This window comes from Falco naumanni, chromosome 2 (genome assembly GCF_017639655.2).
Source record: "Falco naumanni isolate bFalNau1 chromosome 2, bFalNau1.pat, whole genome shotgun sequence".
Taxonomy (NCBI): domain Eukaryota; kingdom Metazoa; phylum Chordata; class Aves; order Falconiformes; family Falconidae; genus Falco; species Falco naumanni.
In genome coordinates, this window is record NC_054055.1 from 122341352 (window position 1) to 122368052 (window position 26701).

General features: G+C 44.6%; 1 protein-coding gene across 1 annotated transcript; it reads right to left on the reverse strand.

The window, feature by feature from the left end:
* ADGRG7 (adhesion G protein-coupled receptor G7) lies at positions 1-25293 on the reverse strand. Its single transcript, XM_040584186.1, is given in 20 exon segments — positions 1-124; positions 126-175; positions 177-280; positions 1456-1485; positions 1488-1535; positions 3087-3254; positions 3257-3415; positions 4625-4650; positions 5206-5318; positions 6563-6719; positions 7000-7084; positions 8289-8363; positions 8955-9004; positions 9907-10219; positions 10304-10426; positions 10724-10812; positions 11326-11474; positions 15004-15134; positions 15906-16037; positions 25185-25293. Coding segments are annotated over 20 exon segments (2235 nt in total).
* Between the last annotated feature and the right edge of the window lie 1408 nt (positions 25294-26701).

A 26701-nucleotide genomic window follows, 5' to 3' on the forward strand; every position in this document is an offset into this window, starting at 1 on the left:
TTACAGGTTTCTAACATAGTTAGGGAAGGCAGACAGGGAAATACTCTCTGAAAAAGTCTGGGTTGAGCTGAAAGTTTTCTATGAATGTTTTGCAGGCTGTGATTTTGAAACGTAAGTTTTTTTAATGCAAATACAGTGGGACCTAGAAAACAGGAGACACTTGGGAAAGTTTTTTTCTTGAAGGTTGGTGATCTGAAAGTATACAGAATATGAATCTGAACTCCCTGTAGAGTAAATGAAAGTGTGGAGTCAATATTTTGCTGATAAAACAAGAAAAGATCTGTCAATATTATTTGACTTGAAAAACAACCACAAAACAATTTTCACGAACCACTAACAATGACATTAGCACCTTAAAATACAAGGAGTACTTTCAATAGGAAAATTATTCCATGTAACTATGGATTTGCAATTACAGTCACCTCATTTGCACATTGTAATGGATTAATTAGCTAACACCTCTCAGGATCATATGATTACCCTCTGCTGGGCAGGACAAAGGTAAGACCTGCCTGAGCATGCCTTAAGGGTTAGATTTGGCTGCTGTGCCCTGTCAGCACTTCTGTCAGACACACAGAGGGAAGCAGGACTGCAAAATGTCTACACCTGTTCTTCTAAATTCTCATTTCAAGGATTAATCAGGAGTAGCCTGGGTTAAAAAAAGAGAGAGAAAAGTCTCATGGTTTTAAATAAATGAATCTCTGTTCCCTGTCCATTATTTCAGTGTTAAATCACAGGTATAATCCATTGATCAGTGTAGTAATCATCACTTCAGGACTTTTTGCACAGAGTTTGCAGATCGGATCCCTGCTGGTGTACAGGCCCTCAGTTTTCAGTAGATCAAACTGATACTAAGCAGCTTTATATTTGGAAATGAGGGAATTTTCACATATTTCCAATTAACAGCTTTGCAGAAAATATTCAGTGGTGTAATCACGAAGGATCCATTACTCCAAGTACTTCATATGTGCTATGCAAATATAAAGCCAAGAATCGAGCAGAGCTGTGGGGGAAAACAGAGGCAGATACCTTCCTGTAGGCTTTTATCCAGGATCATTGTGAAGGGTGTCAAGGCATGAAGCTCTAGTTACTTCCCCAGGACTTTTTCCCACATCTGATGCAGAATTTTTTTCCTGATATTCATCCTAAATATAATTTTGTCTATGATTTGGTATAAAAGAAGCTACTAAGACAGGAAGGGTTTTTTTGGTGGTGACCTTGAAATAAAATGCCACATTGATTTGAACAATGGGAAGTGTTATGAGTGTCCTAAATCCTTAGTGAGGAAACTGCAATTTCTTATAGTGAATGTTTAGCTTGAATGAGGACTGTTGTTATCTTTTAAGTACTTAAATATAAAAAATAGTATACCATCAATAAATCTAGAATTGTGATAATAATAAGCCATCGCAAAAGGTCTGGGATCGCACATATTGTAATAATGCATGAACTTACAATTCTTCTGCCAGTGGTTTAAAGCTTTCATTCTCTGTAAGTAGCTCCAAGTGTTATTGTGACTACTACAGCAGAGATTCCTAACTAATTGGAGAGATGTTAGCAATTTATTGTTCGGTTGCCTAGGCATACCTCCCTTCATGCAAATAGCTTCTTGCCTGCTAAAATCCATAGATTTTGAGAGCTGTGTTTCACCTGCCTTGCACTAAGCTAAGTGGGTTTTCTATAGCCTAGAGAAAAGGCAGGACTGAAGGTTGCAAGCACAGTTTTTCTGAGGACAGCTCATGTCCATGACTTGCTAATTTTTGCTATTAAAAGAGCTTCCAGAGGCAGCACCAGTGGTGAGAGGGCAAACTTCTTCCTGTGCTGTGCTGACCCCCTCATTGCAGCTGTGCAATCCCACCCTTGTCAGTAGTGAGAAACTAATTCAAGAAAATTCTGCACCAAGTACTGTTACATTTCATACCAGCATAACTTTCGCTCGCCAAGAAGCATGGCAGTGTGGGCCTGCCTCCTCAGTGCCTTTGCTTCCCTTCCTGTCTTCCATGTCTCCTGCCTGCCTGTTCACTAAGCAGCACATCTGGTGGGAGGGAGCCTCTCGCACAAGGTTTTATCTGGGAAATAAACAAGCTTCTTAAAATCTGCTCCTTCTTCAGCCTTAACAGATCTTCCAGACGGCCGGGCATCTGCTGCGCTAAGTAGATCTGAAAAGCAGTGGGTCACTCATGCTCTTTTGGACATGTGTAGTTAGTGATGGGAGACGATAAAGAACCTAATGCTGTACGATTGTGCAAATATATGTGGAGCACCGTGGCCCACAGCCAGGCAGCTTTTGCTGAATGTTTTCTGGCTTGCACATGCAGTTCGAATTCTGAAAGTTGTAGAGGAATTGTCTCTGCAGCCAAATGCAAAGCATAATTATGAAACAATCGGGATCTAAACCCACTGGTTAGGTGCCATCAGAAACAGCACAGCACACAAGCTGAATACACAACGTGGAAAAGGCAGGTGCTCCTGTAACACTGTGTTAGAAGAGTTTCTTGAAGGAGGCTGTGATTTTTACTTTACCTAGTAGGCATCTGTCTGCATTCTTTAGTCCTCCAAGCAGTTTCCTTGTAGTGTTACTGCTAACTGCTGCACTGACTTAGGAATGTGCTCTTTGCTTATTAACAGATAACGTGTAACAAATAATGTTAGGCACTCCTTGCTTTTGGCTGTATGCAGGGCTCTGGCTGAGGTTATGAGGAATCTCAGAGATATCTAAATGAGGAATTTGAGTCCATAGATGCAATCACTGTATCTGAAAGACTTTTTACTTAGTTGACAGAAACAGGTTGTTGAATGCCTTGGTTACTGTGAAAATATTTCCGGCACACAGCAGACCTATGTTGCTGTGCCAGTGAACAAGCTATCAGCTTCAGTGTCGTATCGGGACAGTGCAAACAAGCTCAGTTTATACCAGTAGCGTGAGCAGTAACAGGACATTTATTTACTACATCACATTGCGCTAAACCAGGGAGGGACTAATTATAATTGCTCTCTACTGTTCTACTATCTTTACAGCTGCCCAGGAATGTACTATGTACTGATACTTTGGTAAAAGTTGCCATATATACAACTTTAAATCTTACCCTGTCTAATTACTGACATGGTTACAAGGGAGTGTCCAGGCAGGGGCTTCATGGCTTTAGGCAGCAGTAAGTTCAGCTGTGCAGAGCTGAGTGCTGTCCTCATGAATGTCACCAACAAAAAGTAGTGCAGTAGGACAGGGACAGCTATACACCAGGAGTCTGTGGGAGATCTGCCTTGTCAGATGTGTCTAAGGTGTCACTGGCGGTGTCATAAGGAAGCTATCACCAGTAGTAGCTGGTGTCATTGCTGCTGTGATTCCTAGCGTTTTGGTTTTCAATTCCAGAGATTAAGATAATGTTACAAATGAGCATAGAGAAACAGAGAATCACTAAAATATTGGTAGGAGCACATTTAGGAGAAAAAAGTAGAGGGAAATAAGAGAAACTGTAAAACATTTCCTCATTTCCATTGATACTAAAAGCAAGCTAGAGTGTGCAGTCTTTCATACAGAGAGAAAACAAAGCAATAACTTCTTTGCAGAATTCTGCACCTTCCTTACTCTCAGATGACTTAGAAAATCCATCAGTTGTTTGATTTCAACTAGAACAGAGAATACGCAGCACCTTTTAGGACCAGGCCTTTTCCAGCAGCAGTTGGGATGCATTTTCTTTTTTCCACTCTGCTCTTTTTAGAACCCTTTTATTCAGTGTTAAGAAGTGAAACAGCATTAGACAAGTATTTCTAAACACTGTTCAAGGTATAAGAGAATCATAAACCTCTGCTTACACTGTCTTATAAAAGCATTTAAAAGGCAGAGCCTGGAAGCTCCTACAATCTTAAATACACCAACCTTGATGGAATTGCTCCAAATCTACATTAGCGCAAGCAGGATGAGAAACGTGCATTCATCTACAGTAACTGCGACTCTGTTGGTGTGACTTTGCTCCTTGTTCAAGGGGGAATCACATGACACCATTAATTGTGGGCATGTCCATCAAAGAAGCTTGCTGCAATTATATTTGAATTAAGTCCCAATAAAACTGTAGCACAAGCAGTGTACATAGCCTACCTTGCTATATAATCATGGTGCTTTGAAATAGTCTGTTCTCTGCAGACATGTAATATACAGAAGACAGAGTATAGAAACTATCAAATAGGCAACAGAACGCAGAGTAATATTTAAATAGGATAGCAAGAAGAGAACTGAGGAGCAACATATATGCTTTTACATGAATGCTGAAAGTCTAAGTGATAAGACAGGCTGAAACGACTAGCCTTAAATATATATATATATAACAGGCATATTGGTAACTGACTAGAAGAAAGATAACCAATTAGACATTGTAATGCCAGGGTACGTGGCACACAGGACAATAAAAAGGAGGTCATGCTGGTGGTGGAATACTGTTACATGGGTTTAAAGCCTAGTATTACGTGAGAGTAACAAACTAAACACCTCGACGTGTATCATGGACCAGTGTAGCAGTAATACAGTGCTGGGTCTGTAATGTCAGCTGCCTGGCCAGGGCAGTAATAGGGACGTCAGTGAGGGAGCAGGGGACATGAAATGCGACAGTGGTGGCAGAGCTGCCTTTACCCCATGTAGATGGGACAAATGTCACCCTGGGACATTGCACAGAGATTAGACACAGTAATGGGAACCCATGGTGAAAGGATCAACACTTGACTTGATCCTCAGTGGCACACGCTGCCTTGGTTATCTTACTGCTGGTGAGCTGCCCTGTCAATGTGATGGAGACATTTTTTTTGTCAGCGGCCATGCCCAGTGTTTCCTACAAAAGGTTTGGCCTTTTACCATAGTGAGCTCTTCCATATTCTCTTATATAATTTCTTTTCAAAGCTCACATTTTTGAAGGTGAATTTATTGACTAATAATCATGTGGATATATATTTCCTCATGTTAAAGATTAACATTAACAGAAAGGTTAGTTTCATCTAGGTGAGTGACATGGCTTGCTCACTTTAACCAGTAAGCCACACTTACTTCTCAAGCTATGCTACATGATTAGCTCTTCTTTTTTTTAATGTTTTATGCTGATCAATAATACTGCAATATATTCTAAATGGACTACTCTCTTTGTTTTCCTCAAACTATATACAGAGCAAGATACTGTAAGTTAGCGTAAAATACTTGCAGTTTTACATCTTCACTCTTACCTAGTGAATATTTGAAACAAAATGGTAACGACCAGACCAGCCATGGACAATCCAACACCAATGTAAGAAATATGCTCCAAAGGCTTCACATGTTTTTATTTGATCTGAAAGGCCTAGGAAACAATTTGTACCAGTTATAAGATGAGAAGAGAGCAATTTCTTTGCAAAATTTGTGTTTCTTAGTTGCACATGGAAACAAAAATGTTTCAGTAAAGTTGTGACTGTTGCTAGTCAGTGCTGAAATTTTCAGATCACACAAAATCATTCTGGACCTCAGAACTAGAGAAGCTTGTGAAGAATTCCAAAAAGAGACTTAACAATGTCAATCAAATATTCAGCAAAATAACAGATCAAATTATTCATAGAAAAATGCAAGGTGACACAGACTGGAAAAAGTAGTTTTAACTTTCTGTACTGATGTGCATTCTGAATTTTATCTTCTGAGGATAAGTCCAAGGTAAGATGCTACAAAGAATTGCAAGTCAAAACCAGTCTTTGTTTATATAGTGACAATAAAGCAGCAAGGAAATGTAAACGTGTTCAGTGAAACAGAAAATACTGTTGTCTTTGCATATATGAATGGGAATCTTCTCTAGAGTATAGTAATTTTGTGCAATAAGAACATGCATAAGATAAAGGGAAATACAAACCCAAGTAAATATTATAAAAATGGAAATGCTGTTGTATGCAGACAGAGTAAAAGAAAATCTGAAATCCTGGCACTGCTGAAGTCAGTGACCACAAGTGTGTGATTGTACCCAGGGGGTGTTTTGTTTAGAGAGGCCGAAACAAACGCTGGGAGAGTAACAAATGTCAGACAGACAGTCGTTCCTAAATTGTCTTGTTGGTACAAGAGGGCAATATATGAAACTTACTGGTAGCAGGCTTAATATTTACAGCGTGGTTGATTTTTATAAACATATAAGCAAAGGAACTAAGTGATGCTAAGTGCTTTGGGTTACTTACCCAGCACAAGGCAGGGCCACAGCTAGCCTGGATCCCAAGCTACTCTACTGTTCTCCTGGGCTCCAGGCGTGCGCTTGTTTAACCACCGGCTGCAGCAGCGGTGGTGCAGAGCTGGGGGCTGCCACCGCTGAGCCAGAGGAACCCTGTGTGCCAGCCTGCCCCTGCCACTGGGGGCACAGGGCACAGCCACAGCCTGGGGACAACTGGCATGTCCCGATTCACCAGCTCTGCCACAGGTCAGAAACAAGTACGCGGGGACATCTTAAACTCCACTGGTTCTAGCTCACCACACTTGTGCCCTTACATTTGCATGCTGCTCTTACCGTTGGAAACAACCAAACATGAAACAAAACCCCCAGACTCTTCCATTCAAGACAGAACAATGCCCTGCCATCAGGACAGCACCGGTGCTGGTGGGATTGCATCTGCACCTCAAGACCTGGTCTCTTTGTTGGGCACAGCTGGCAGCGCTCTGGTCACTGACAGCGTGGTCCTGAAAGACGCGGGTGCGATCACACGGCTCCAGTCCAGGTGTCTTGTGATATGGACTGGGATTGCAAGGAGAAAAAGTGACACATGAACAGATATGCACCGGCAAACGGTGTGTACTGGCAATTGTCCTCTGAAAGGGGAGCTGACAGCTGGTAGAGGATTTAGGGGGCTTCCCATAAACCTTATGAACCATGTCAGGAACAGCATAATGGGGCGTTCTGAACCTTGTGACCCTGTGTGTGTGCCTTTCTCAGCCAAGACTGCCGGTGAAGTTACCCATTTCTGTGAATTATTCAGGCAATTACAGTTCAGGTGCACATTGACTAGGCACCCGACATGCCAAATGAATTCTGCTTCAGCCAAACAACAGCCTGCAGGTATTGGCAGCATTGAAGTTCCGCCAGCCGCAGCTGAATCTGCACTGCAATAGGGAACAAGCAAGGGTGAACGCGGTGACCCACCCCCTCCTGCAGCACAGCGGGGCCCCTGCAGGGTCTCGTCTCAAAGGGCATGCAGCCATCTTCAGACTGCGGACTTCTGTGGGGCACTGCCGTTAGAAATGCTTTTTAACAAGCAACAGGCAGCTTGAAGTGCAAATGAGTACTGAAAGCAACTATTCACAGCACTAGGTAGTTCAATTAAAAATAAGGAATAAAAGCAGAAGTAAAAAGCCAATTATAAATTTGTTTCAGTGATTTCCTGATCTTTCCCAGATCACTTAACTATGGATCCATGGTAATAACTATTGATATATATATATATGTATATATATATATATATATATACATACATATATATATATATATATATATATGCATGCATTTGAGCTTAAAACCTTTGTTAAATATTGTAAGGAGCAGCCAACTACCGTCTTCTGGAGAAACTAAGCTAAACATGAGCAAATATTATCTAAGAATTCATTTATTTGGGAAATGGGCATTCACATAGAGCATTTCCTGCAAGAAAGCAGTAACAGCAGGAATCAGTTCCTGGGGGAGGAAGTCAAAACAAAACACACAATGATGTTTACTGGAAGCAGGAGTGAGAAGATAGCATGAAAAATGGACAGACTCTCCTTGGTAGGTGTATTGGGCTCTGCCAGTCATGTTGACTTTTTGTTTTCAAAAATTTTGCTAGTCTTCTAGAAAGAAAAATTGTCCTCCGGGGACCTGGCTTTTGTCATTCTTGATGTAGGACTAATCTGTGCTAGGACAAATCCGCTCTGGCATACCTGTAAGCTTTTATGAACACACTTGGTCTTGACAAATATCCCAGCGTAGCAGTACTGAATCAGTAACATCAGGTGTTAAATACAAAATTTGAAAAATGTTTTCTGTGCCGCATTATCTAAATACCCTTCACTTATGTCACCTATATATCCCACAAACTCTTTCAACTGCTTATTTCTAGAAATCACGGCAGTGTGCCAAAACCCCCCACTCTCTGCCTGTGTCTCTTTGGTCCCTAAGCCCTGAGGACAGGCAGCGGGCAAAGGCAGCGCCGGTTCAAACAGGACATAGAATTTCTTACGGAGGCTCACCTTGGGACCATAGGCTGGTTCAACATGCTTGTTCTTCCCCCACCAGTGTGTCCAGAGGTGATTTATGTAGAGAAACCACGGCAACTCTGGTGGATCCTTGACTGGAAGGGTTTGTCATTGTGATAGAGGACAAAGATGACTCTTCCATTGTCTGATGAACCTTGGAGAGGCAAACAGAAAAGTAGCTACAAACAGCAGATACCAGAGAAACTGGAGCCTTTGAAGAAGCCTATGCTATTTCACACATCCATTATTTACAGAAGATTTTCATTTGGATATTGGTTTAGAATCCGTTTAAGAAGTAAAGAAGAGCTACTCCGCATGAATCTCAAGAGAGTCATCTTCAATTTTTGCTAAGGTAGAGCATGAAAACAATTATTAACCCTCTCTTAATGTCGTTTATGGGGAAAAATACTGGTAGTAAGGAAAGTAACATACTGAATCCCAATATATACGCACACACCAGATGGCCATGTTTTTAGTAACATTAAATAAGAAACAGTAACACCAGGAACACTGACAGTTACTAGGAAGTCAGAGGATGAAAGAGGTTGGCTGGACTTTTGCCTTCAGATCCAACTTTTGGACTCTTATTTCTTTTGCACTCTTCTACCAAATTAGGAAGATTTATCTAAGTGATTTAAATCACTGGTCTTAATTGTTACTTAAGTGAGGAAGCAAAAATCCTAGTTTATATAATGGATCTTGTTCTTGATTTTATACTTTTTATTTACAGTCAAGGGAGACTTACTTGATATCTCTCTGAGTTGATCATCAAGAGAGACTAATGTAACTTCATATCTACAAAATGTTACAATTGTGCACTTAATATTGACGAAATCTTTTTTTTTTTTTTTAAGACAAGCTTTGTATTCAATCTAGCTCTCTTGAGGGAAGTGTTATGCTATACAGGCGCTATGATAAAGGCTTTAATCACATTATCACACTGTTTTCCCACAGGATTGTTGTCTGAAACTGTGAACAGAAAGGACAGTGACCAGTTAAAGAGCTATTCAGTGTGGGGGTTTATTGTCCTTGCTAGGTGTGTGAGATGGCCTGATTTATCTCTTCGAGTCTTCTCTAACCCTGGTGAGAGGACTGAATCATTCATTTCCCTGTGGGCCCGTATACCAGTGATGTTCAATGTTATGATGCCCAAGCGCTCCACAAACTTCACCTTTGCTATACTCTCCTGCTGTGATGTCTTCATGCTACTGTCACTATACGGAGAGACCGAGGACGAGTCAGCTGGTTTCAGATGCCTAGTCTGAAACTCTTGTGGGTTTTATCATGTCATAGAAAGGCACACGTTCCAAGCTCAGCTCCCCCACACCCGCTAGCTTCTGCAGCAAAAGAAGCAGAGGAACTATAAGCTTTTGGTGGGTTTTTTTTCCCTCCTGGCCAATTTATCCTTTGAGCACTGCAGAGTGTAAGTAATGGACATCTGGAAAAATCCCATGTGACCATGCCATTAAAGACTATCCCAGTATGCAGGTGTGAGGATATGTACTGGTTGACACCTGACAGTAGTAGTAATTTGAGTTGAAATGGTTGATGTCTTTGGATTTCAGGCAGGGTACATATCTACTAGCTCTTGATCTTGATGTCTCTGGAGGTGTGGTCAAAGATTCATTGCATTCTCAGTTTTAGAAAACAAATTAAAAAGTCCCAAACACCAAAAGCATTCTGGCCATTACACGTACATGTGCATTAATCTATAAATAAGATTATCCAGCTCATTTGACGTGTGCATTTCTTGTACCACAGCACAGCACCAGCATGCATAAAAAACCACATAATTGTTAATATTGGATAAGGGGTTCTTTCTTCCAAAGAAAATTTTTAGTGAGTATTCATCCAAAATTTTCCCAGGTGCAGTTTTCTGTAGGTGAAAGAACTTTCTGATATTCATAATGTTGAACAGTATCTGAACTTCAGTACTGAGGTCACCAATAAGATGAGGAATGTTTTCCTGTATTTCTACTTTGGTTGACTGATAATATCCCAGTGCTGTGTCTGCAGAAATCAGCAGTGGATGCGTTAGGATTTATGGTACATACCGCCTTGTCCAGGTAAATCCAACAACACACACAGACTTACTTCGCTATGCCAAAAACAGAATTGTAGAGGAGCTTAATTTCAGTGGAGCAGACTGGATTGCAATGTTTGGCTGTGAAATGGTGCCACTCAAAGAAAATTACTCCATTGTTTTCATGAGGCTGCATTGAAATAATGAGTGGGATGAAAGCTACCATTATTTGTTAATATATGGCTACACGTTCCGTTTCCAAGCTTCCTCTCTGATTTGGTTCTCCAGCAGGAACTCTCCTCATTCTCTATCCTCATCATTTCTCCAAAGAAGAAGAATCCAGCCAAAATTGTTTATATTGGTATAAATCTACTGCATCAATGAAATTGTATATTGGAGTTTAACATGAAAAATGTTCTGACTTGTCCATGAACCACTTTCATCCTGAAACAGAAGGGAAAATGCAGTTGACTACATCTAAAAATAAATTGTTGTAACATTGACAAGATTATTGTGCTTGAATTCTGTTTTGTTGGCATCCAAGAGTTAACTCACTGCAGCCATCACTGCCACAGATGCCCAAGACAAGCAGGAAAAAGCACAATATTCAAATGCAATTGAAATAAAATGCCCTGTGTGCTACATAGTGGATGGGCAAAGTAAGAAACACTTAATAGGCATCACTTGAAAGTGCGCATAGCAGAGCAAACGAAGTACAGGCTGCCATCCGAGCTAACACAAGCTTTGTGCTAATGAGCTCATAAATACCACACTTACTAATTTAGGCAGTAAGGATTAAATTATTAACTTAAACATCAAATGATGCTCGTATTAGAATTTCAGATATGTGCAAGTCTAAACAAATGATAAGAAACAAATCTACACTCGGGTCTGAGAACTGACCCAGCAGTGATTCCACAAGCATGCACTCAAGGCTGCTTAAATAACTGCTAAAAGGCAAAATGAATGCATCTGGTTGTGGTGGTGTGTCCAGTTCAGAGGAAGGAGGGTGCTCCTTCTGCTGATAGAGGAGGGCAGAACTGATATCCCAAATACTAAGCCACAAAATTCTTCAGTTTTAGTGAGTCCCACCTGAGAGTCTCCTGAAACATTTGGCTTGTTCGGAATCTGCCCCGCGCCGCTGGCAGCAGCCGAGATGTTCTGTGTGGGCAGCTGCTCTGGCGTGGGGATGAGGGTTTGTGTGCTGCTTGCAATTAGCCGAGAAGTTGCTGAAATCTGCAGCTTCATGGTTGGGAAAGTGCCATTAGACAGAAAGAAAATGAGACAAGGAAAAAGAGACACCACTATTATAACATTCTCACATAAAATCAAAATGTACAAATAATTGGTGGTCTCAGTTGTTTCTGTTCATGTCAAATGCACAGTATTTGGATCTTCTCCCAGGGGATGATGTCACGGGCTCCCAGAGCAGCTTGGGTTGCAAGGGAGCCCTGGAGGTCCCCTAGCCCAGCAAGGCTGGGCGAGACCAGGCTGCTCGAGTCTCACCCGGGGTATTCACAGCCTCTCTCAGAAATCTGCTTGTATTTCACCAGTGTCAGGCGGAAACACTTCCTCATGGCTAATTGGCATTTCCCATGTTGCTGTTTGTTGCCGCTCCCCCTAAAGCTGCACACCTTGGAGAGCCTGGCCCCATCGTTCTCCACACCTGCCATGAGGGAGCTGCAGACAGCAGCAGGGCCTCCCCTTCGGCTTGAGGTCATCGGGCTCCTGAGTTAATAAACTTCTGTGCACCTTCCCCTGTAGCTTAAATAACCAGAACGGGATTTTTTGAAAAGCCGTCAAATGAACTCGAGAAGTATCATCTGCAATAATCATGCTTCTCAACACAGTGCTCGGCACCTGTGCCGAGAACATTATCCGCACTTCAGTACGTTATAGCATCAGCTTGGAATAAATGTAGAAAAACGGAAGGAATGTTCTGGTGCTGGAGATACCAATAGGAATTGCAAGAAGCACTGGTTGGGTCCAGTTTGAGTCAGTTAGTGCTTGATGGGTAGAACGTAAACATCTATAGTATCCTAAAAGACTAAACACAAAAAAAGCTATGCACTAGCTATATGTTATATCAGGGGTCCTCAAACTACGGCCCACGGGCTGGATACGGCCCCCCAGGGTCCTCAATCTGGCCCCCCGGTATTTACAGACACCCCCCCTGCCCCGCCCCCGCCGGGGGTTGGGGGGGGAAACCAAGCAGCCGCAGATGACGTCCTGCCACTTCATCCGCGCCGGCCCCCTGGTTAAAAAGTTTGAGGACCCCTGTGTTATATGAAGGTATAGCTAGGTAACAATAGGACTTAAAGAGATGGAAAATCTGCCAAATATCAGGAGAATTTCCTTTGTAGGCTATGGAGACCAACCAGACAGTATCAAATCATCCCTTTTCTGATCCAGTCAATGAATAGCTTAAATGGATGGCTTCAATTACGAAATTGTTCTCAAATTGTTTATGCTGGGAAGTTATCAAATCAAGGCTAATTCAATCATGCGGCTTTGAAGTGTTTATAAAGCTCAGAATGGTAGGAAAGAAAGGTGAATGTGTTGCGCGGGGATGAAGGAAATTTGCATTTATAATTACTGGGGGTGATACTATTTGACTTAAGAACATCTGCATATGTGCCACCAATGGACAGCACATGGTGAACACCGAGTTCCACTGTTCTGGCTTCCGACTCTCACCGTGACCTTGGCTTCAAAGGGAGGGTTAGGATTCAGAAGGAATACAGTCCTTCCAAGCCCCGGCTGGGGTCACTAGCAGGGCACCGCCGCCTGTGTCCCCGCACGCCCAGCCTGGTCGCTGGCAGGGCACCCCACCCATGTCCCCGAGCCCGGTCACTGGCAGGGCACCCCCACCTGTGACCCCCAGCCTGGTCACTGGCAGGGCACCCCACCCATGTCCCCGAGCCCGGTCACTGGCAGGGCACCCCCACCTGTGTCCCCCAGCCTGGTCACTGGCAGGGTACCCCTGCCCGTGTCCCCCAGCCCCGTCAGTGGCAGCGTGTCCCCCAGCCCGGGCACTGCCAGGACACCCCCGTGTCCCCCAGCCCGGTCACTGTCGGGGCACCCCCGTGTCCCCCAGCCCGGGCACTGCCAGGGCACCCCCGTGTCCCCCAGCCCGGTCACTGTCGGGGCACCCCCGTGTCCCCCAGCCCGGGCACTCGCTGGGTGGCGCCGTGGCCGCGCGGCGCGGGACGAGACCCCGCTGAGACGGCGGCAGCGTGAGCCTGTGTCGCCACCTGGCGGTGTGTCCTGGTAGCACGGGAATAGCTGCTGCTGGCGGCATCCATCAGTGTTGTACCGGTAAATACTGCACTTCAGGGGGGATGGGACGTCTGAGCCCTTTGGCGAAGGCTGCGCGTGGGAGGCACAACGCTGAGCTCGAGGGTTTCCCAGCGGGTGATCCAGGCCGGTGAAGGTGCCATCCTGGGGCAGAAATGCATGGTGAAAGGCTCCTCTCATATTTGAAGGGACTGGAGCTGCTTTTTTTTTTGCTTTTTTTTCCATTGGGACTAGTGATAAAGAAACGAAGCACAGAAGCAGAAGAGAAGCTGTCACCGCCTACAATGTGCTTAGTCCCATTCAGCTCTCCGTGCTTTGTAGATGTGGCAGAGCTAAGCCTTAAAGCAAGGCTTAGGTGTTTGCGGATTTTATGGAGAAAAGTTTGTCACTCATACAAGAGTGTTTGAATTTGCATTCTTGAGGGACAGAAGTGTTCTGTCCATGGCCAGCTGATCACAGGAGTGAATTGAAAGGCTTCACTCTTACTGACTTCCTAATGTGTCAGTGCCAGCATCACTTCACATCACCTGCTTCACATCAGCATAACAGCACGTTCCCTCACGCCAGGCTGCTCCGTGGCCCTTCCACGTTCTCGCTTGTAGAAGAATGGCTGCAGAAGCGTGGCCACGGAACCCCTGAGGGTCTGCACAATCCAGGCCTGGAATTAGAATAGGCCTGAAATTAGAAGTGTAGTGGAATTAGAATTGTGCTGAAGTTGCTGTGCTGAAGTTAACAAGAAAGTGGCCTTGATCTATTCTTGAATCCTGAGACCAAGGAACTTTGTTGTACTAACAGGCCGTGGCTGTAACAAGCTGCCGCTGTTAGGGAAGGCAGGTGCAGGGCCAAGGGAGATAGGGAGCGGGATGGGAATAAAGGGAGTAGCAAACCGCAAGGCTAAAACATGGCTAACGCAAGTAGCTGCACGGACAGAATGCTTGTTCTAATCATGATAATTAGTGGTGTGAGAGCAGCGCGTGCTTAGGGGCTAATAACCTATTATATATTTGCTTTGGGAACATGCTTGTGTATCGAGCCTGTATAAGAAGTGTTAGAAGCTAATAAAGATGAGCAAGATGCATAACTCGTATTGAGTAATTTCTTGACTCCAGCGGACCCCTCTCCCAACACTTGCTGATTTGGGATCCGGGGCTGGAATCACCTCCACTCAGAGGCATTTGCTGGGAACTGGGAACCTGACTGAGGAAACTGCAGGCCACTGAAGTATGAAATAGGATGCTGTTTCAGGCAAACCCAAGCAAAATAAAATAATCACCACCAGAAATTCAAACCATCGGCAAAGCAGACGTATGCCAAGAATGCCACTGAAAAAGACTTTGGCTCTTCATTTTTCTTTCTACTAAGAAATGTAGCACAAACATATTTCCTGCCTCAATTTCCTATCACTTTTTTTTTTTTCTTTTCCTTAGGATGATACAGAATCTCAGACACTGTTTAAATAGTAATTTAAGATTACCTGTGAGGCTAGGGAGTCCAGATTTTTATTACAGTTCAGAATTGGGGGGGGGGGGGGGGGCGGGGGCAGGGGCTCTAGAGTAGGAGTTCTTCCTTCTCTGGAACACATCTGGATTGCTACTGAAGTGTTAGCTGTAAGTTTGTAAAAGCAGAAATACACACATTTAGTACAGAAGCACTCGGTCACATACACATGCCCTCATTGGGAATTAAAACTGTACTGTGGGTGTGACACTCTCTCAAGTGTTATTTTCCGTTTGCATGTAACGTATTTGTCTTTCGGTGTTACAAGTGCTCATCAATTATTTAACTAGTTATTGTTCTTTTTAGAACATGTTTTATACTTGTATACACAATCTTAGAGTGGCTGACATTATTCATGTCAAATTCAGATAGCTTTATTTATGCTAGAGCTGCAGAAACACCTCTCTTAAATGGGAGGCACAGGCATCAGCACTGAGCTATCAGAAAGACTTTTTATCATGCCCTGAAAAACAGTTTATATGTCTTGAAAGAAATGCAAAGGGCTCATGGAGCAGCCCTGCAGCACTTACTCCTTTGCAAGGTCTCTGAAAGCTGAGACAGTTCATGGAACCCTAGCTGATGGAAAGCATCCTGAATCCTAATGCTAAATAGTAGTATATAAATAGATTTTCTGTCAAAACGCTGCTAGGAGCAGATACTGACTCTGAGCCCCGTCCCAGACAGGCACGGATAGAACTCAGTGTGCGTTCCTTAAATTCTCTGCATTTGGGGTGGAAAGCTGTGCGGGAAGATCTGCACTCCTGAGCTGTGCTGTTCTGCCTTCAGACACTGACCTCGCATCTGCTCTGGTAACCTGACGACTTTCACAAACCTTACATTTCCTCTGGGGAAGTAGAAATGGAAGGAGAAACCACATGCCATTCACAGTATCAGGTTTGCATTTTTCTTTGGAGTTACTGTATTTACCAACAATAATCTGTTCAAAAGTAAGGGGTTTTATAACGCTTTCAGAAGTGTTCACTGCGCAAGTACTGGCTTCACGGAAATTAACTGCACAGAAGCAAAAAACCTCCATATATCAGATCAAATATTTCTAGTACAAGGACCAATTTTCAAAATTAAAACAGTACTGAGAGAACAGAAGCTCATTGAATCTTTTGCCCTATAATGAAATAAAAGCAGTTGGGTAAATCTTGTCTAAACCCAAGCTGCTGAGCTGCTACAAGCGATACTTATGAAGTCACTGAAACCCTAAAAGCCCGTATTTTTTGCCATCTATCTTATTTTCACTGCCCCATTCCTAGAAATATTGTAAAAGGTTATAAAGCTTCACTTCCAGAGTCTTGTTACCCAGACAGAAATCAGGTTTGGTAACCTAATGCCCCAGAATACAGCAGGGAGGGAAATACACATTTGCTCCAAATGGGGTTTGGACAATTGGTGGGGGATGGTCCTTTGCTGACTCTGAACCATGATGGGTTGGATGTGGCTTCTGGTGCAGGAAGCAGCTGCCCTGCTGCCTGCTGGAATGGGACAGAGTGGCCACCCCAGCCCCTGCCGTGCCCGAGCTCCTGGTACTGCCTGTGTCTGAGGGCAGGGTGATGAGCATGGTGGACCCATGGCCTGACACAGTATGGCAGCCTGTTGCGTTCTCATGTCACACCATACCACTATAACTTAATACAAATTTACCTTGCAGTGCTGCAAACACTTGGAAAAAATACTACAGCACACAGGCAGAAAGTTTGTGCTTGGTATTAGGATTTGCAACATCCTGGTTTTGCTAATGTGGACTACATTTCAGCTGACTGTGTCCCGTTAGCGGGACTAAGAAGCATGCTTATGGTCGGGGTTCTGGGGGGCTCAGGAGACCTGGAGCGTTCCCCGTGTTCTGGCACAGGCTTCCTTGCCAAGTCACTTAACTTTCTGTGGGTCTTGTTTTCTGTAGGGTTCAGTTTGCCATGACATGATGATACTTTCTTTCTGCAGAAATAGTTATGAACAAGTAAGGACGCATGGCTCTGCCAAGGTTAGGTCTGCCTTACAGCACCCCATACCTGAACCTCACTTGCCAGGAGGTGACCCGTAGGGCACGATGTCTCCAAAGTGTGAGGTGGCAGGAATGTCTGGAGGGCATCAAGGCCAAGCAGAGGCTCCACATCCTCACTGGGAAATGTGCTGCAGTGACACACTGCCTTTCTAAGAAAAGCATGTCTCTTTGTGCTCAGTCTCAGCCTCCCAAACTGCACTTTACGACTGCTGCCGCCTGCCGCTACCCAGAAGAGTTCACATTCAATGGTCTTGCAACTCCCACTCCGCTGAGGCTGCTATGGGCTCTGCCCTCAGCTTCCTCTGCACAGCACCGAACAAGCCCAGCTCCCTCCGATGCGCCCTGCAGATCTTCTGCCCTCAGCCCCACACCGCCCTCACTGCATCCTGCTGGACCCTCCCCAAGGCTTTTTAGCTTCAGGCACGGGGGGCAAAGCTGAGCACAGACTCCCTGGTGGTGCCTCCTCACCAGTGCCAGGAAGGGGAGGGTACCAGCGCCCATCGACCTGTCTCGCTCCACAGAGCACAGCTGCCTTGTTTGCAATGAACACATGCTGCTGGCTCGTGTCCAGCTTGGCACCCACCACCACTCCCAGGTGCTTCCCAGCAGGGCTGCTCCTCAGCCAGCAAGTTCCTGGTCTGCACCATGGAGATGGGCGCTTGTCCTTGTTGGACACTGTGAGGTTTCTATTGGCACGGTCCTCAGGTTTCTCATGGTTCTTCTGCGTTGAAACTCTGCCATTTTAACTGTGTCAACAATACCTCTGCCCACCCCGCATTTAGCATCACCTGCAGATCTGCTGAGAGGGCACGCTGCGTCATCATTCAGGTCTTTGCTGAAGATCTTACATGATATTGGCCCTGGTATTGACCAGCAGGTTGCTCTGCTTTTACAGTGTTCCAAACAAGTCACTGACTGCCACCCTTTGAGTCTGGCTGTTAATTTTTAACCCAGCTAATGGTTCATTCACCCAACTTGTACATCTTCACCGGCCAAAGAAGAATGCCAAGGGAGATGGTGTCAAAGGTGTCTCTAAAATCAAGGTACGTCACACCTGCTGCCCTCCAGCTGTCTGCCGGGCCAGTTGCTTCATACCGAAGGCAGCCAGGCTGGCCAGGCGAGATCTGCCCTTGGTAAATCCATGCTGCTCCCGAGCCTCTTCTCGTCTTTCACATGCACGGAAACAGACTGCAAGAGTACATGCTCCGCAATATTTCTGGGGCCTGAAGCAAGCCTGACTGGCCTATGTCCCCCCAGGCCCCTTCCTTGCCTTTCTGAAAGGTGGGCATAATGTTGGCCTTTTTTCAGTTCTCTGTGGCCTCCCGTGATCACCGGAGGTGACAGAGAGCAGCCCCACCACGACACTGGCCAGGTCACTGAGCAGTCTTGAATGAATCCTGTCTAGACTCATGGGTTTGACTACTTTTGTGGTGACCCTGCCTTCCTTCTTATGGATGAGACCCAGGAATAAGTTGCTACATTCATGCATGAATACATATGCATTCATACATGAGTATCTATTCAAGCTTTATTTTTTAATCTTTTTAGTTATTCAAGCCTTGATCTTAAAGTGTTTTGGGATGGATATATGCATATCCATACTACTTGGATGCCAACTGTCAAAAGAAATAAAATTGTTTGGTACCTTTTCCCCTGCTGATGCAAATCTCAAATCTATTGCAAATATTCTGACCTCAGTAGAATTGCTCCAGAGTTAAAGAAACAAACAAAGCAGCCACAAGTGGGAAGAAACCCAGGCCCTTTGTCATAATCTGTGAAGGAAAGTAGCCATGACATCATATACAAAAGGAATTAAATATGAGCCAAGTGGAAATTTTCCATCAACATTGGAACAAAAATAATAGGTTTAGAGAAGTTGCCTACCCTATATACCCTGCTGTCACCTGCTGGCAGTAAAGTAGGTCACGTCCTCTGTACCCCAGCACCCCGCTGCGCTTCCCTTCAGCTCCCCCAACACCTCCAGCACGACGTTGCCACACTCTATGCCCCATCCCACCTCACTCCCCCCACTTCTGTGTCCTACATCCACCTTTAGATTCCCAGTACCTAAAATATACATCTTTACTTTGCTAGCTGGTGAAGAGGAGAAATGCCACGGGTAGTTTAGAGCTGTGCATCTTAGTGGCTCAGCTGGGCTGGCCGGCCATGTGGCCCCAGCCTCCTCATGGCCACAGTGAGGCTCCCTGCCTTTTTCTCTAGTGAGGGACTTACAGGGTTGATCTTCTGTACCCAGCTAGTTAAATGTGCAAAACTCATAAGATCTCAAGAACTTTAAGACCTGTAACCACCTAGTGAATTTAGTTGGAACTGGCCAGCAAGTTGCCAGGAAGGTGGAACAACGGACAGGTGGGCAGTATAAACATTCCTCAGGAAAAGAGACTAAAATTCAGATTTTGTAAATGCAATAACATTTGTTATTTTTTCAAGTTAATGATGCCTGTCCAAACATTCTTACTTCATGTATTTTAGTAGCTTCAGTTACTAAATTCTATTCTTTAAGGCAATTCTCAGTAAATCCCATACAAAATACCAGAGGAGTGAACATAGGGAATTACAGAGTCATCACAATGGTATGTTTCCAGTGCTGAAATCCCAGCTGTGATTATTTTATTTAAGCCAACTTTTCCAAAACATTTGCCCAAACATTCCCATCCATCATGAACCCATCCAATCTGTCATTGTTTGTTGGATGTGCTACCCACCCTGCCATAAGGGAAATGACACAGGAGACCTACAGTTTCTGTCTACCTGGTCTTCACCAATAACATTTTCCTGGATAAGCTGCAGCTCTTTTGACATCCTTCTGACCAAACGTGTGAGCTCGTTTGACACAGGTGCACCTGACACATGTCGGCGTATCCATGTGCCACACTGGGCACAGTGTGGGCTGCTGGCCTGGAAGGCATGAGCTGGGCATCCTACCAGCTCTGGAGATGCGTGGTGGCCCAGCACCCTGCGAGCATCAGCTGGGAGCACCCGCCAGTGACGGCGGAGCAGGGCTGAGGGGGGGCTGACACCAGTCAGCCAGTGCTGTGCCAGGCACAGGGAATGTGACCCATCCACACCCAGTGCCAGTGGCAGCAGGAGCTGAGGACAGGCAGGCTGCTGAGGTGGACAGTGTCCCCTAAATACCGGCAGATCCAGACACAGCAACACTGGCCACTGAGGTCTGAATCAGGTTTTCAAGTCACTGTGATCTTCATACAGAGGAATTCAAACCAAGGCCAAATTGGCAAGAAACAGGCCACAGACAGTTGAGACCTGTAATGTCTTCCGCAGATATATAACTCGTTTGAAAGAGCAACAGAAGAGGGTGAGGGGTATGGCCTCACCTGGCAAGAAAAGCCACATCACTGCCAGCAGATCCAACCCTGCTGAGCAGGTCTGGGCAGGGGAGAAAGATCAGGGGCCACCCAAACCAGGGGATGTCCCAGAAATGACACCGGCTGCCCATGCTGCCTGGCTTGTACTGCCCTGTCTCACAAAGACATCCCAGCCACTCCTCTGGGCACGCATGGGCTCCATCCTGACGGACACCGCCGCTGAGGCAGAAGCACAGAGGTACCATAGATTCCATCGTGCCTGTATAAATCAAGAACCAAGATATAGATATAGATATAGATATAGATATAGATATAGATTCATTAACACATATGTAAAAGCATGTGTCTATGTAATTTGATGAAGGAAAGAAAGAAACTTGATTTATTTGGAGCTTCAACTAAAAAATACCTGAGCCACAGGCTCACCCATACACTCCGTCACCAGTCCCTCCTTGCCCCTAGTGGGCAAGATGGTGTGGGTGTGGGGTCAAAGCTTGCGGACATGAATTTGCATTCCCACAACACTGTGGGTAGACGCAGTTTTGTGCAGCTGCTGGGCAAGCAGGAAGCTCCAGAAGCTCCAGACGTTGAACCTGTGAAACCTGTGAAAGCCCAGATTACTTTGGCAGGACTTCACAAGAGCAAGAAGTCCCCAGACTGCAGGTGCTGAGGGATCCAGGACGGTAACCAGACGAGGGTACTCACGCATCCAAGAATCAGGCAGAGTGTTGGAAGAAGGGTTCGCTGGAGTCAAGAAGACGCTCAATATGAGTTATGCATCTTGCTCAACTTTATTAGTTTCTAACACTATTTATATAGAACCGATACACATGCACATTCGTACAGCAGAAATAGAATTGGTTAGTAGTCTCTAACACCCCTAATTATCATGACTAAAATAAGCATTCTATCCATGTAGCTAATTGTGTTGCTGTGCTTCAGCCTCGTAGTTTGTTACTCCCTATTTTCCCATACCGCTCCCTATCTTTCTTGGCCCTGCACCTGCTTTCCCAGCAGCTGTAGCTTGTTACAGCCACGGCCTGTTGGCACAACATAATTACTCGGTCTCAGGATTCACGAATAGCTCAAGGCTACCTTTCTTGTTAACTTCAGCACAGCAGCTTCAGCACAGTTCTGATTACAGGCCTATTCTAATACCAGGCCTGGATTGTGCAGATCTTCAGAGATTCTAAGGCCATGCTTCTGCAGCCATTCTTCTACAGCAGAGGACTCTCGTTTAAGACAGACATTATAGGGTAAAGCAGATAAAACCCATGCCCCAATCTCAGCCATAGCCTCTACACACACTCCAGGATAAAAGCCCATTTTTATTCCGTCTTTTGGCAGAAACTGTCGGGTTTGTCCCAAGTAGGCTGCCACAGCTTCAGGGAACAAAAAAGCACAGTATAAGCAATAGCAGAGAAATTGCAGTCTTAGAAATTTCTGAATACGTCATGGTATTTGCTGCATTTGGTGAGCTCTGAAAATGTTAAGTTTTCTTAAAAAGACTGGCAAATCTTGAGTGGCTAAGGGGTATTCTGCAGCAGAAAATTCAACAGGGAAGGAGCTGATGGACCTCAAGCTCTGAAAGATGAGCCTAAGACCTGGGGGATGTCCACGGCCAAGGCTTCCTCACGGTCAATTTCACCCAGTCCCCAGGTGAAGGATGGAGCTGGGATCCCTTCCCATAAGGTTCATGGTGGAAAGTGTGCACCTGAGCGCTGGGCACAGTGTGTACGTTGAAATCATGCAGAAAACTGGAGATGAGGACTGCCGTTGGACCTGGCAAATGCCGGTGCCTGTGTTTTGCGGTGCTGACAAATAGAGTAAAGCCAGAAAATTAAATAGTAAACAGGGCTGTCAGGAACACATGTGCTGTTGTCTATTTCTGATGTTCTGACTGTAAACTAAAAAGATTGCCCAACTTCTTACTTTTTAATGGGATTCATATAACTGGAATATTATTGCAAACTATAGTAGATGTGCCACGTGGCAGGGGTAATTCTGGTTTTGGCACACATCACTTGGCTTTTGCTCATGTTGTTGCTGTTTAGCATTTGTGTTTCAGGCTGTCTCAGCCACATCACAGCCAGATGTCTATGATGATAGTGGAATAACATCTATCTGTCACTGGGTAACGTCTCCACTAGCCATCAGCTTTGCAAAACACGTTGTCTCTCGGTTGGAAATCTTACAGAAGGGAAAGGAAAACTACTCCAGCAACTGAGCTCTGGGTGGCCCAAGCTAAGCAGCTGCGGAGGAGGCTGTGTCTGGGGGAGGTGGGTGTCTGGGGGGCAGCTGTTGCCCCATTGCCCAGCAGCATTTGCTCGCCTGCCAGGCAGGTGTGTGGCACATGGGGCCAAGAGGCAGAGGAGTGACCCCGGGCTCACCCACTTTCTTTGAATTGGGAACCCACAAAATTCTGGGGAACCTGTGGCACAGCTCCGAGCCTCTGCCTTGCTTGGTGGACACATGCCCGAAGCAGCCAGGCAGGCAGACAGTGCCAGCAGGATAATCTGGCACAGGGGACCGTGGAACTAGTGTGGATGCACAGAGCCTGGGCTGCCTGCTGGGGGTCAGGGGGTGACGAGCGAGGGAGAGCAAGCAGCCGACTCAATGTGAGTGATAAAGCAAGCTTCGATTTATTACGGCGCGATTATGTCTTATATACAGTTCCAGTTAATTATGCCTACTAGTCATCTGCTGATTGGCTAAGCTCTAAAGGGTTACATTTTCATACGTCCTCCTGCTTGCGGTTTCTGCGGATAGCTAGCTACATTTTTTTTTCCCTCTCTTGTCTACCGAATTCCTCAAAGTTATTTACAACATTAGGCACAAGGTCAGTGTTTTTCTCAGCTTCCTTATCAGCATGCCTCAGCACAGCTGCAAGGCCTGCTTCAGCTAACTTACGCTAACTTTGTTTCACAAAGATCTTTAAGGGAGTCATGGCCGTGATCACACAGCCATTCTGCAACAAGGGGGCGGCTGGGGCACGCTCCGCAGTGGGGCTGGCGTGGGGGGTCTGCGGGCACTGCCCCTCAGCTGCAGGAGCCTTAGGAAAAGGGAAAGGTGAAAAGGAAGGCAGGGCTGGGAGTCCTTTGAAAGAAACACAACAGAAAAGCATGAAGCTGGCACAGCAGACACAGCTGCCGTGCTGCCCATGCAGCAGAGCATCAGCCTTACCTTTGCCTGGCCCAAAAGAGTCCCTCTGTAACAGGGACATGATGCTCGCAGGATCTGTTAATGCTGGTCGAAACTGTGGCTCTATTTAGTGCTTGCTGGTAACTTTTCTTAACCTACTGTTCAAGGTCTCATGTACCATTGTAAAGCAGGTTTTGGGTTTTTTTCTTTTTTCAGAGGGAAATCTGTCTTTCACAAATACGAATTCCTGAGCTGACTAATGCAGTCATGCCTACCCCACACACAGTAAAACTCATCAGGCTGCAGTAATTGTGGCATTGACTTAAAATCATGGAGTTGTTCTGGTTTTATTTTAAGATTCAGAAAACATCTTTTTATTTGTCTTTGACTTTTAAGTTTTGCAGACATTAATCACCTCAAGAATCACATTGATTTGGACCATATACATTTTTAAACTAAAACTAGAAGGTTTTTGCATAATACTATGTCTTCATGAACCCTTGGGGATTTTTTAATCAAACATCATGGGAACTGGTAATGCTAATACTCGTGGTTAAAGTTGAAATGAAGAAACACTACCACTGTGCACAACAGGCAATGCTTCGGGTGGGCATGGAGGTGTTCTCCACCCCTGAGTAGCTGCAGTTTAAATCCAGTTCCTAGCAGCTCATTTGCTCGTTTGCTAAATCCCAGGCATAAGCAGAGGTACCCCCAAGCTGCACTGAGAGTTAACTCCCATCTCATCTGGGTTTAGCTCCATCGAGTCAAACAAAGCGCTGGCATACACATATTAGCAAAGGTAGATTATTACTGAAGTGTGTTAAATAATTACTGTTTACTTATGTGCCATTTCTTGGCCTTAGGTATGTTCCCTGCTTACAAACACCTGACAAATCTCTTGAAGAAAATATAAACTGATGTGTCCTCATGTGACCTTTTCCCTAGGCTTCCTGGTCTCCAGTCATATCCAGTCACACCTGACTTCCTGCTGGACAAGCAGCCAGGAGGGTCTGATTCTTTCTATAAAGTTTGAATATAGGTCCATGCACGATTTTGTATCATGTCAATATAGTGAGTATTTTGCTCAGAGGAAACACTGACCAGTTTTCTGCTCCAAGTTTGTACACAGAAGTGTCTTACAAGGGTGCATTGACCTGATTTGCAGGTATAGAATACGCAAACCAATATCTCTTTACCAGTATGCAAAGCAATATTCTTTCAATAAATTTTTCTATAATGCAGGTTGTAACGAAAACATGAACAGGTGCTGTACAGCATGTTTTGCTTATATGCATGCAAACATACAAATGTATGTAAAGCTAAATGTTTCCTCTTTAAAACATAATTTACTAGACCGGCTAGAGGTTTAGTTTTGTCTTTTGAAAAAGAAATCAGATTTCTACTGGAAGAGTAAGAAAATTTCAAGACATTTCTCAAAGCTTTGAAAGGAATCATGTACAGTGTAAACACGTTTTAAGGAAATACTCCAGACACTCTTTCTCATCCTATTCTGTTTTATAGCAGAAAAATGTTTACACCTAAGAAGCGCACAGCATGGATGTATTAATGTTTATCAGCATTTGTGTTTAAATACTTAAGGAAAGGAAAAAGAACCCAAAGAGCTCAAATAGAGCTCAAATGGAGTAGAATTATATTTCTTACCTGCTCTAAACCTGAGAACAAGCTGCCAAATACACAGCACCCAAAGGGTCACGGTTACCACACAACAGGCAACTCCAACCAACACTCTGTCCCAGTGGAGTGAAGGCATGTTGTGGTGCAGACTGTCTGCTCTGCTATAAAATGGTATTACACACTCATAACTTTGTGATGGATAACTACTTGTTTACTGCTAAAGCTTCAACATTTTCTGTTCCACTTGAAAAAAAAAGTTTTGGTGGAGTAGCACACCATTACTTCTATCATTTTCCACCCAGTAAAACATTTCAGTTATCAAGGTGTTAAATGACAAGTCTTCTACTTGCTCTAGGGCAATGGCCCAGCTCAGACACCCAGATACATTTACCTGATAAGGGCTAGAGCCGGTGATTTGAGTGCTCTGCACAGCTCAGAGCCATGCCAGCAAAACTTTCTTCCCTCCAGGCAAGGCATCCCCATATATCTATATATGTGTATGTGTATATAGCCTCCTGGGAACTGATTCCGATCCTCAAGCTAGACCTGCAGGTGGTTTGGGGGATGCTGGCTGGCATGGGCCAGAGCCATGCAAGATGAGGAGGAGGTCTGTCCTCTGCAGCAACATTCCCCTTGTGCTGAAAGGAGATAGAAATGCTGACTGTATTAGGGCTGGCCTACATCAGCACTCGGCACGCTTTTCAGGAAAGTAAATGGCATTTCCATACTGCATGATTTGGACAGGCAGTGCAGAGCCTTGTTGCATCCCCTCTATGCGCCCCCACCAATAAATGTAGTCACTCAGCAGGTACTGGCACAGCTGGGAATAAAATCTGGGTTTCCCAGGACATCTGATTCATCCAGGAAGGAGTCAGGAAGAAAAAGAGAACAGGTAAAAGGCACAAGCAAAAAGTGAAGCGGAAAGAAAAGTTGCACCACCAGAACTGCCAAAATCAGCATCTTCTTCCGTGTGCTAGCATGTCTCCCACTGACAAATTAAAAGCTAAGAAATTAATATTACAGTCAAAGTGAAGAGACAAATAGAGCTATTTAAAGAACTAATAGGAATAAATACTGTCTTTTTTTATCAGTAGTGATCAGTGGAGGAATCCCCTGCATGTCAGTAGGAACAGTACCTGGCTTTTACATGGTGTTCTTCATTAGTGGGGAAAGGAGGTTTGTTTGGCTTTTTTAATTATCAAAGCACTTCCATCTCAGTTGTAGAAACAGGGTTCAAAAACCTGATGTGATATGCCAAGGGTGTACAGAAATCCGGTCAAAAAAAGGGCTCTTGGGATGTGGCCCAATGGTCTAGCCACTAGACACCTCTGATACTGCTAGATACTGCTCTTTAAGATGCTTTTTCTTCTTGTCAAGGAAAAAGATGTGTAGGATAAGGTATGCGTTTAATCTCATTGGTGGCAATCTGCAAAATATTCATAAAAATAGGTTAAAAATTGATATGGAAAATATCAAACACCTGATTTTCAGTGATCGAGACACTATTGAGGAAAGCGCCTAAGGACACAGGAAAGACTGAGGAA